General features: G+C 49.5%; 1 protein-coding gene across 3 annotated transcripts in view; it reads left to right on the forward strand.

Moving 5' to 3' along the window:
• The first annotated feature begins 4,497 nt into the window (after window positions 1-4,497).
• Window positions 4,498-12,419, forward strand: part of PLPP4 (phospholipid phosphatase 4) — a 138,761-nt gene continuing 130,839 nt past the window's right edge. Inside the window, exon 1 of one of the 3 annotated variants that reach the window (XM_054436342.2) lies at window positions 4,498-4,958. In XM_054436342.2, the coding sequence (XP_054292317.1) occupies window positions 4,903-4,958 (56 nt within the window). In that variant the 5' untranslated portion in view covers window positions 4,498-4,902. The remainder of the gene's footprint in view (window positions 4,959-12,419) is intronic. The other 2 variants (XM_054436344.2, XM_054436341.2) reach the window with 2 other exon arrangements.

The raw sequence follows: 12,419 nt of genomic DNA on the forward strand, positions 1-12,419 counted from the left end.
TTGCTACAAGTTTGTGTTCTCTCTGAGGTGGCTGGGTTTTGGAAACGGTCAAAAGTCTGGTCAATCTGGGGTCAGCATGCTGGACAATACTGTTTGGGGGCTTAAAAAAAACTCTAATAACACAAGCATAACTACAGAGGGATGGAATTTATTTTCTTGGCATGCCCATAAGCTCAATATGAAATACTAGGGAATATGAAATATGAAGCTCAATATGAAATATGGGGAAATGGGAGATTTCCCCAAAGTGGCACTTTGAAAATGTGTGCAGCCACAAAAGCATTGGAGAAAGCTACACTCAATAAGTGTCAAGATACTGAAGTGATTTTTCAAAGATCAGTCTCGCACTTTACTGCTATGGTGTTCATCATGTCTTGGTAGAGGGGTTGACATGTTTATTCTCTTTCTTATGACAAAGCATTTCTGAGGCTGCTGAAGCTCTGACCCATGGTTCCATCACCAGAGGACTCATCACATTCCATGGGGATCTTAAAAAGATCCAGCAGGGGCTGCCAAGCCTGGCACCTGGGTGCTCTGGCTGGATCACGTTATCTAACCTGGCTCTGCTTCTTGACTCCCTGTACGCTCATTTGTCTGTTGGTGCAGCAACATGACACTTCAGGAGGGCTCTACCTGCTTGGCATATGCTCATAGCTGAACAGCTGCTAGAGCCAGCTACCTCCAAACACATGGAAGGAATGTGGCGGGTGGCGGGTGGTGGGGTGGGGTGGCGGGTGGTGGGGGGTAAGGGATTGGGTGTTGCTTCCTGCTTTTTGTGATTTCGGGCACTGAAGATGCCATCTGCAGTACTTTTCAGAGGTATCAGAGCCTATCTGTCCTTCAAGAAGGATCTGGATTAAATTATAGATCCTTCTGTGTGAGAGAGCCCCCAGAGACATCCTGATCCAGGTTTATATAATGAATAAGGCTAGAGCTTTCCCTTGACAACAGGCTTTGGTAAATGGAAAAAGGGATCATTAGAGGAGATGACAGGGTTGCCAAAGGGACTGGAGGAAGAAGAGACTGGGCAGCTGAAGACAAGCATCCAGGATGACATCATAGTTTTGTTTAAAGCCACCTTCAGAGAACACAAACTTACAACAAATTGCAAGTCTGTATTGACAGTTGTAGAAATTGGGCAGCCTTATCATGGAGCACCCAGAATAACTCCCTTTTACTGGTTAATGATTGTGGGGTTGGACAAGAATGTAGGGCGGCACACTGGTTGTCTTTAATCTGCATGGTTGGGGATGACCCCACCATGCAGCATGGAACAGGATGGCCCCTGGTTGTTTACCTTCCCATCAAACATTCTCCCTGCTCCAAAGCATCAGCCCTGTATATGTAGGGTTGCCTCTCCCCAGACTCGGAAGCTTTGGGTAGGGATGAAGCATGTGACCAGGCTTGAGACAATCAATCCATCATGGTTCCCTGACTGCAGTGATTGGTTCAGGTTGGCATGCATAGAATGCATGACATTCTATGACACTTTTGCTGGGAGTTCTGGGAACTAGGCAGAGGTCTTTCTAGTCAGACTTGAACTTGAGAGGGTGTAAAGCTGGAATGCTTGCAGCCATCTTGAAACTACCAGGAGCCTGAGACTGAAGTCAATGCAGTGCTGACAGAGCAGAGAGTTGGAAAGAACCAGGTACTGATGACATTGCTTGCACTCAGAATTCAGTCATGTGTGAAGGCTGATCTTCCATTGGACTTTTCAATTGTCTTTTCTTAAATAAGTTTAGGTTGAGCCATCTGTTGTCTGCCACCATAGAAGCATTGACTGTGATAATTCTGAGTAGCTGGTGGGACAGGACTAATGCAATGATGTAAGTTGCAAGGTGGTGTGTAGCAATTCCCTGTAAGGAAATGCTTTTGAAAGAGCCATCTGAAGAGGGTACATGCTCCCTCAAGGGTGAATGCCTTTTCAGTGGCAGGATTTGCACCCTGCACTGGATGACCACTTGGAAGAGATAATGAAGAATAAATTCCAGCAAAATGGGGGGTTTGATTGGGTAGTTCTTTAGATCTATGTGTTTCAGAGTCTCTTAATGACCACGAAGTGAAGTTACATGCCCCTTTTGACTCCCTCTCCGGGTATCTCTATACAAATACGAAGTGATAAACTTAAGATTCTCTCTGTGACCCTAGTAACAGAACCTGGTGGGCAGGATTGTCACGACTAGGTCTCCTCCACCAACCTAACCTTGGGTGGTGTCTCTGCTCTGTCAGACAGGTCAACTCATTATGCCCTCCCAAACCACTTCCAACTTCTGCTCCCTTGCACCTACTTTCTTGCCCCTACCAAGAATTTCTCCCCCTTATTTTCTTTTCTTTGCCTTACAAAAGCCAGCTCCTTTTTTTTTCTTTTCTTTTCTTTTTTCTTTTTCTTTTTTTTTTTTTTCAGATGGAGTCTCGCTTTGTCGCCCAGGCTGCAGTGCAGTGGCACGATCTCGGCTCACTACAAGCTCAGCCTCCCGGGTTCATGCCATTTTCCTGCCTCATTCTCCTGAGTAGCCAGGACTACAGGCATGTGCCACTGTGCCCAGCTAATTTTTGTATTCTGAGTAGAGATGGGATTTCACGCTGTTGGCCAGGATGGTCTCGATCTCTTGACCTTCATGATCCTCCTGCCTCGGCCTCCCAAAGTGCTGGGATTACAGGCATAAGCCATCGCGTCTGGTCCAAAAGCCAGCTCCTTTCCATGAGGCTGTGTCCTCAGGCTATCTCAGACTGATGATGTGGTTCCAACTTCTGACCTCTGAGCGATCCAGATTTCTGAAGCATGTGTTTGTGACTTATTAATAGTGCTTTGCATACTTCCCTGATGTCTCCTTGTGGTCTATCAGCTCCCCATCTTCTTGAAGGCAGAGATAGATTATGAATCGTCTCACCCAGCACACAACTTTGCATAGGCTGTGCTCAAACTCAGCAGATGCTTATAGGTAAGTGGTGCCCCAATGTCAGGGGCTATTGTCAGTATACCCTGCTGGAATATGGCCACCTGACAATCTCAGACCCAGATCATCAGCGTTCACTGGGCTGCCTATGGGCTCTCCTACACCACTTTGCCAACCCATGGGAGTTGTTATGTCCAAGGTAGTTGCTGGGCCCAAGACACAGAGGAGACAGAAGCATACCTCCATGACCTTTCTACCCTACCTGCACCTGACACCCCATGTCCCTGATGATATATATGTGTATATATATCATATATATAGCCATATAGAATATATATGAATGAATATATCTCATATATAGCCATATATATATATATGTATGAATAAATATTTATTCATTTACTAAGTACCAACCAGGTATCCACAGTGTGCCAGGCACTGGGCATAGAGTGATGAGGAAAGCAGATACAGCTCCTGCCTGTGGTGCCTCAGGGCTGGAGTCCCTCCCACACAGAGCCTGGGTTGTTCCTACTCCCTCTGCCTCTCTCTCCCTAGACCCTGAGATGTCTGGGTTCAGGTATCTCTGATCTGCACTTGTTTCCTTTGGAGGTAGGGTATGTTTGCCCTTTGCTGATGCCAAGGGCCTTCTTCTAAGTTCTTTCCACCTGCTCCCCCTTTTATCCAGGACTGAGCCGTAGCTCCTCAGTCCCAGGAACCACCTTCTAATCCGTGTCCTCTGCCCACACAGAGGGGTCTCTCCTAAAATCCAAGAGAGGCCTGGGCTCCCCAGGAACAACCTAATGGTTATAATCACTGTGTGTTTTGCATTTTAAATGTCTGCTTGGTTTAAATTAGTGAAGCCAAGAAGTCAAAATTCTAAGAAAACTAGATAAAATCCTGACAGGTTTGGGGAAAGCAAATCCAAGCTCCTGCTGGGCTCCAGCTGGAGGTCGTGACCCCTAGGCTGCCAGGGTTGGGCTTTTGGCTCTGAACCTGAGGATGAGGCTCCGGGTTCTACCTGCTGCCTGGCTGACGGCTGATTGAATGCTGTGTCAGCGACGAGCGACCCTGACCTCCCACACGCCGGCCAGGGACAGTGGCAAAAGCTTTTTCATATTCCACAGCTCAGCAGCCCCAAGCTGCTGGGGGCGGAGGACAGGTGGTGGGGGAGAGAGGATTCGGTCCCCAGGGGCCACCTGGCGCTGGTGGCATGGCGGGGAGCCAGGCTTGCCTTTGCCCTCTCTCTGTGCCGGAGCCCGGGACCCTGGCTGGCATCTCCTGAGAGCAAAGCGAAGCCCGCGAGTGATCTCTGGGGAACTTCCTAGAAAAAAGAAAGAATTTCAGGTTCGAACCGTGTAGGGAGGGCCGAACACGGGAGGAAGGGAGCGCTCCTCGGCAGGGACCGAGGCTGGCCAGGGCTGCCCTGAGCCCTGGAGAATCCCCAGAGCGATCGTCCACTACATGCCCACGTGCGTGCGTGTGCCAGGGAGCGAGAGCCCGGACAGCGGGAGTCGGAGGCAGGACCAGGAGCTGCAGAGGGGCCGCGGGCAGAGCCCCAGCGAGCGCGCTGCCCGGGCGCGGAGCCCAGGGGCCGCCCACTGGCGGGGGAGGCGGGGAGCGCGCAGGGAGGCGGTGGCGGCGGTGGGGCTTCCCCGGGCTTCCCCTCCCTGGGCCGCGGGTGCCCGGCGCGGGCCCAGGACGCGGAGGCGGCTCCTGGGGAGAGGGAGCCGGGAGTCGCTGAGGCGGCCCCGGCTCAGCACTAGGACGCGGGATCCGCAGCATCGCGAGCGGCCGGCGCGGCTTCCCGGAGCCCCGGAGCCCGAGGAGCGAGGTTTAGGCTGAGCCCTCCCCGGCGCCTGCCCCCGCCCGGCGCCCGCTTCCGCCCCCGCCCGCGGCCTGGAGCGCGCCTCCCTCGCCTCCCAGGGTCTGGCGAGCCGGCGCCGGCCGAGCTGCGGTAGCCGCGGAGAGCACCAGCTGTCGCCGCGGGAGCTGCTCCGGCCGCACCATGAGGGAGCTGGCCATTGAGATCGGGGTGCGAGCCCTGCTCTTCGGAGTCTTCGTGTAAGTAGTGGCGCACCGCGGGCAGGGCGCACTGACGCGGGGGACCCACCGACCAAGCCTCTTTGTGCCCTAACTTAGTTTGCGCCGCCGCTTCCCACTGGGGCCTGGGTTCGAGGCCCCTTCCCCGCCAAGTGCCCGCAACGTGTCCTACGGGATCGAGAGAAACCCTTCCTCTCTCCTTCCTGGGACCCTAGGCGCAGAGCGACCCCCGCGCGCCGGGGCTGAGACCTGCTCCCGGGTCTCACCGGGCCCGCGCCTGTCGCCAGCCCCGCAACACCTGCCCGGGGGACCCAGGGCTGCACCTCTAAACAGGGACGCGCACCCTGGCCCGTGCCCTCGGGAAGTTTCTCCTTCTGTGTGATCTTTGAGGCCCACGTTGGAAGTCTTTGCCCCTGGCCCCGTCTCCGATTCCTCCCCGCTGTGCCCAGGGCCAAACTACTTCCGTGTCCCCGGCTTTAGCGCCCGCGGTCCTGCGGAGCGTTTTCCCAGCGGGCGTTTGCGGCGCTTCTCCTACTGAGAAACTGTTGCTGCGAAGGCTTGAGAAATCAAGGGGCTGCAGCCCGGGGTGGGATACACACACCCTGGAGCTCTGTGCCCAGTCCATGTCCGCTTTGGGGGCGGAGGCCCTCCAGGAGTAGCCGTGAAATGTCCAGAGTGGCTTTGGGCGGCTGGCACTGGGAACAGCGATCCCGAAAAGAGGAAGGGATGGTGGCGCAGGTTCTTTCAGAGATGTCTGAGCCTCCTCCGTGCGCCCAGGGACCCACCGCTCATTGACCTCTAGGGCCCAAGCTGCAGGGAGCTGTCGCATCTCTCTTTCAGATCTGAGCCCAGAACACCAGCTCAGAGCCACCCCACAGCCTCCCGTGAGCTGCTGTTACCTAGGCACCCACACCTGCACTGGTCCCTCCATCAGTGAGCCAAATTCTCTCCCCCTCTCTGCCCGTGGATGTTTTCTGCCACATTCTAAGTATTAAAGTTACGTGAATTTTTGGATTTGCCATGCGTTTATTTATTTGTTTGTTTTTGTTTTTGTTTCTGGAAAAGCCCTTCCGAGCCAAACAGGAGGCCCTCTTTGAATTTCTGCCTCAATCTGGAGTCATCCATGGCAGGTGTGCTGTGTCAAAGATGACTTCTGTTCTGGGCAGCCCAGGGTATACACATGGAAAGAAATGCCCTTTCTTGCATGTTTTTCTCTACCAGGGATTAAATTCATCCAGGGTATTTATTCACACCATCAGAAAAGGCCATGAGCTCCCCCAGATGCAAGCAAGCCCCCCTCTCCCGCCTTCTGCCCGAACACTGGTGTTATTCACTGGGAAGAAGGAACGAGAACTTCAGTTGGATTTTGATGCATTTGGAAAAACAAAACACTTTTCCCTTCTCTTACTCTATTTTCTACCTTTGGAATGTACATTAAAACTAGTGATTGCTGTGTGATCAGATGGGGACAGTTTCTAATTGGCAGATAGGCTAAAACCTCATTAAATTATTATGTGATAGAAATGATAAACTAGTTTTCGGTGCACAGTAGAATTTAACATTTGTTGGGTGAATGTAGGAAGAATGCTGAGATAAAGTGAGATAGGCTCTTACACTATCTCACTATCTGGTTTGACTGCTGCTGGGGGTGCTCAGATAAAAAAGGGTCCAACAATATGTAAAAATATTTATAGTTTTCAGGTGTGCCTTCCAATATCCCCCCAAATATTTATGAGGTGTTTACAAATATACAATGGTCTATGCAGTAAATTTGAAAACTTGGTAATTATTGCTTATGCGCGTCTTGCTTTTTCTAAGGGTGTTATGTAAAAGCTGGACAGGCAGTTTATGTTCTGTTCTCTGAAGTTCCCTTTTGTGTTACTTAATAGGGGATCTGTTGTCACACATGGACATTCATAGCATTTTTGGATGACTCCCAGGTTTCTTATCAAATTGTTAACAGTGTGTCCAACTTGTGGCTCTTTCACCTGCAAAAACCAGCTTTGGTATTGATGCGAGCCTCCCTAGGGGGCAGATCTTGGATGTTCAGATGCTGTTAATATCAGGCATGTACCGACTTCTGGGAAGATGGCTGGGAGCATGCAGAAACAGATGACCCTTTGTTTTCTCAGATAAGCGTCTGGCATCTTGACAGAGGCTGACTTCTGGGGGAAGTTTAATTATTCTTTTTGCCAGTACTGGAAATGATGGCAATATTGGGTTGTACCTACCTCTGCTCACGAAGATGGTGGTCTTAGCAGCACAGGGGTTTAGAAAGTGCCCCGGGCAGGCTGAATCCGATTTCCCTGCTGCAGCCAGTGTCCAATTCAGCTAGTGTAACTCATCAGCTAGTTTTGCTTGGTATTTCTACGCTATTGCTCAGGATGAAAGAATTATCTGGGGGGAGAGGGGGTATCTTGCTTCTTTGCAAACTTATGCCCCTGGAGAAACATCACCTGTAGATGTGCCTGTTCTCTGACTACATTTGCTCTGCATGAGAGCAGGGATGCTGCTGCCCGTAGCCCATATGCTCCTCAAAGATTCCAAGTTAGAGCTAAGAAAATGCATTTTGGGCCCACGGGTAGTAGGGATGCAAGCTTTTCCTTACTGTCTCTTAAAGATCCCTTTTTCTGTTTCTAAACTAGGCACAGTGCTGAGGTTTTGTGCATTCAGAATTCTGAGAGGATGCTCTCCAGGCACCCCCGCCCCCGCAACCAACCCATAGATGCTCAGTCCTGCCTAAGGACTTCAAATTGCTGGGAAGGAAATTAGTAGAGTAATGCAAATCAAGACTGGCATATAAAGTTTAACATAACAGAAGATAAATTGGTTACAGGAACCCAGTGTTTAGGAAAAATAAAAGTAACATGTGAAGCTTTGAGGCTGCATTCAGTACCATGAAGTGTGTGGGCCTTGAGGTCCTGTTGCTCTTACTCATGGATTGTGGGCAGAGCAAGAAGGAGAAGCACTTTTGGGCTTCTTCTGTCCTGCTGCTACCCAAGACTCCAGAAGAGATTCTTTTGAGTATATCTGCAAATGCCAAGGCTAGCAACAGACCTTACTTAGCAAGCACATAGTGCAGAAGTGAGATGGCTGGTTAACACCCAGCAGACCAATGGTGCACTACTAGAAGCATGCTACTCACTTTGACCACTATCACCAGTACAATAGCAATCATTTACTGAGATCTTACTGTGTGTCAGGCACCAATGAAGACTATCCCATATGCCATTTAGCCTGATGAAGGGGGTATATTGATATTTCTTTGTCATAGATGAAGAAACTGAAGCACAGTAAAATTAAGGAACTTCCCAAGTAACAGGGCTAACAAGGACAGCTCTGAGACCTAAATCTAGATGCTCCATCTGCAAGGTCTGGACTCTCAATCACTTTGCTTCATAAAAAATAGCAGCCAGTTTTGGTCAGTCCAGGGCTTACTGCATGCAAAAGGTATTCCATGTGATTTCTCTTTTAAGCCTCATCTCACTGGATTCTGTTCACTATTCCCACTTTACAAACAAAGAAACCAAGGTTTAGAAAGGTTGAGTAAGTTGCCTGAAGTCACTCAGCTAGCAGGAGGTATAACCCTGATTCAAACAGGCAGTTGACCCCATGTCCCTGAGTGGTCAGCCTCTGAGACAGAAGATATCCAGCCCCATGCTTCCAGACTGGTGCTAAACTGACCACAGCCTGTGAGCAATTCCTTCCATGACTCCTTATCTCCAGAAGAGCAAGTGCACGTTGCCTGGAGTGATGTGTGGGAAGCTGTCACTCTAGCTCTACAATCACATGCTAGGATGACATCTCAAAGGTAGAGAGATGGCATTGGTGGTTCACACTTCCTAAAAGATAGGATTTAATCATAGCATAGATTTTAAGAGTACGATGTGGTGAGTAAATTGCTGGTGAGAACATCAATTGTAGTAGTAAGAAACTAGGAATACACTGCTTTCTTCCACCGTTTTTGGCTGTCATCTCCCAGGACATTTGTTAGTTCAAGCACTCTGTATTTACAACACTGCAGAAAGGACCCTAGAAAGATGATGACGATCTCATGTGCTGGACTTGGGGAAAGATGGTCTGTCTGTTTCACTTATAGCCTTGAGTTCCTTGGGGTCTTATCTTCCTCTTTCCTTCCTTCCATCTGCCCTTCTCCCCATCCCTCCCTATCATTTCTGGTGGCTCTCTGTCTGCAGGGTCCCCCTAGGAGCTGCTTAGGATGCCAGGGTGCACAGGTAATGGTGTTTACCTGCCCTTAGATGATCCAGCATCCTTCTTTGAGCTCTTAGGATGCAAGAGGCCTTTGCCAGGCATGGAGGATGAGAGGAGAGAAGGCCAGGTGGCCCCCAGTAGCTCACAGTCCAGTAGGGAAAGCACATAGTGGGCCACCATTTCTTATTGTCTCCAATGCAATTACTGGTTTTGAAAGTTTTGCCTCCAAACATTTCTCTTTCATTGTTCATCCACTTGATGGATATTTGGCACCTGCTAGGTGCAAGCATTTGTGATAGTCATTTCTTTTCCCTTCATTGGTACGCTTTGATTGGTGTAATTCCAGCAAGACATAGGGAAACTTGGTGCTTTACCTGGTCCAGGTAACTTGCTTGAGGGCAGTGGATGTCAGGTAGATTTTTGAAATATTGACAAAAACAGATTCATCTTTATTACCTCTAAGAGCCCAGTGTAAGACTCCATGCTGGGGACAGTTGGAGCAAGGTGCTAGGTTTTACTGAGAAGGAGGATGCATGTGCCAGGGAAGGCTGCCCAGGGCTGAGCACCGAATGCCAGGTGTACAGGTCCTAGGCCCAAGGACATTCCTGCAGGGCAAAGGCCTGGAGGTGTGGAGGCGTATTTTGGGTGGGGATGAGGTCACCAAGTGTGACCTCAGTGTGGGTTTTGGGGTGGGTGGGTGTGGGAGTGGCAGGAAGGGAGCCTGGAAGGAGAATGCAAGTGGCCTCAGGGCCCTGCAGGGCAGGGGTCATTCCCACAGAGGCAAAACTGGGGGGGCCTGGAGGTTTGAAACAAAACCGTACCATGCTCAGATGTTTGCCCAGGGGTGGAAAGGAACCATTTGGCTGGACACACAGGCCCTGCAGACTGTGATGTGTGACTGCACACTGCTTCGTGGCCACAGCCCTACTTCACAGCTCCCCAGGACAAGTACTGTCTGCACTGTGTTGTGGTCAGCCATCTGCATCTTTAACTTCTTTGCTTTCCCCTGCTCCCAGCCTAGCCTTGGCACAAGCATGGTCGGTGCCTCCTGACTCAATTTCCCAGGATCATTTTTACAGACCTGAGCATTCTGCATCAGTCCAAAGCAAAGCTACTTAAGGGGCGGACAGTCTGCTGAGCACCTGCGTCAGGATTACGCGGGGCCCAGGTCAGGCTAACTGAATTAAAATAGAGATCGAGGCCCTCAGAATCTGCATTTTGAACAGGGGTTCCTTCCATCCACTGCCTTTGGGAAATACTTATGTGCAGTCTAGTGAATGGATGGCAGCACCTCAGGGTGGAGGCAGCAGGCGGTGGCCCTGGAGAATCCTGTCACTAGAGTGGCCTTTGTGAGAGGGAGGGAGACTTTTTGTGTTAATGGAAGTTTTGGGGTTGATTGGCTACTGTACAATCAGTCCTTTCTATCTAATGAATACATTCAGAATCATTCTGCTTGCTCTCTAGAAACGAGTTTCTTGTTTTTTTTTTTTTTTTTGAGACGGAGTCTCGCTCTGTCACCCAGGCTGGAGTGCAATGGTGCGATCTTGGCTCACTGCAAGCTCCGCCTCCCAGGTTCGTGCCATTCTCCTGCCTCAGCCTCCCAGTAGCTGGGACTACAGGTGCCCGCCACCACGCCTGGCTAATTTTTTGTATTTTTAGTAGAGATGTGGTTTCACAGTGTTAGCCAGGATGGTCTCAATCTCCTGACCTCGTGATCCGCCCACCTTGGCCTCCCAAAGTGCTGGGATTACAGGCGTGAGCCACCGCGCCCAGCCTAGAAACAAGTTTCAAATGAGTTGTTTGAAGCAAAGAGCTATAACAAAAGACCTTGGGCTTTGGAGCCAGGCAGGTCTGTGTTTGGGTTTTAGCTCTGCCACTAACTAACAAGTTGCTTTCAATCTCTGAACCTCAGTTTCTTCATGAAGGAAATGGAGGTAATACTTACTTCATTGGATTTTATTAGATAAGGTACTTTAAGTGCCTGTGGTACATATAACAAAAATTAGTAACTTCTCGCCACCCTTGTTAATCCCTATTACATACATGTAGTGTCTAAGAATGGCAGCACAGTACAGTGGTTACGACAGTGGCCTTTGGCGTCAGGTTACCAGGGCTTAAATCCTATTTTGTTTTGTTTTATTTTGAAGACAGAGTCTCTCTCTGTTGCCCAGGCTGGAGTGCAGTGGCGCAACCATAGCTATTCCCCTCAGCTCCAGCCATCTCCTTGGGCCCTGCTCTTACAGGCCCCAGAGGATTCTTTTTTTTGTATATATAGATAGAGTCTTGCTCTGCTGCCCAGGCTGGAGTGCAGTGGCATGATCACCACTTACTGCAGCCTCAACCTCCCAGGCTCAAGCAATCCTCCCACCTCAGCCTCTCGAGTAGCTGGGACTACAGGTGTGCCATCGCAGCCAGCTATTTTATTTTTTGAAGAGATGGCGTCTGTGTTGCCTATGCTGGTCTTGAACTCCTGGGCTCACGAGATCCTCCCGCTTCAGCCTCCCAGAGTGCTGGGATTATAGGTGTGAACCATTGTGCCTAACCAAATCCTGGTTTGCAACTTACCTGCTGTGTGAGCTTTGGGAGAAAATATTTATCCATCTTCAGTCATTGTTCCTCCTTCTGTTCAATGGGAATGTCTATCATATTCATGAATGTAAGAATATGTTAAAAACATATTTTATTGAAGTATAAGTTTGAACCATATTAAGCATATTTTATTGAAGTATTGTGAGTATTAAATGGGACAGTATCCAGCTCATTGTAGGTGCTCAGCAAATGGTGATGTTATTATTATTATCCTTTTGTTGAAATGAATCCATAATATACACTAAAGAGAAACACCATAGGTGTCTAATGATGTTCTTACTACAAATGATTTACCACAGGATTTCTAGACAAGAATAAACTCCTGGAAGTGTATTTCTAATGATTCCTTTTAGGCCTCAAAAGTGAGGGATGTACCTTGCCATGAGTTTGTCCAATGAGTCGGAACCCCAGAGCTTGCTGTCTGATGGGGTGGGCTGGTCTTAGCCTTGCAGTTTCTCAGCAGTGGCTTAAATTGCTGGCCCTTTACAACAGTGGTTCCAGGACATCGAATTAAAGCGCTATCAGCATAGCTGCATTAGATAACATACTGGAAAATGCTATATTGTGTTCTTAGATAACATAACATAAAGAAAATGCTATGTCCCCATTGTTAACTTTGCACACAGGGCTCAGTTAGAAGCCACGTCCAGGGAGTGCTTTTCGTCAGGCACCCTCTCAGCC

The sequence above is a fragment of the Pongo pygmaeus genome, chromosome 8, assembly GCF_028885625.2.
Source record: "Pongo pygmaeus isolate AG05252 chromosome 8, NHGRI_mPonPyg2-v2.0_pri, whole genome shotgun sequence".
NCBI classification, from domain to species: domain Eukaryota; kingdom Metazoa; phylum Chordata; class Mammalia; order Primates; family Hominidae; genus Pongo; species Pongo pygmaeus.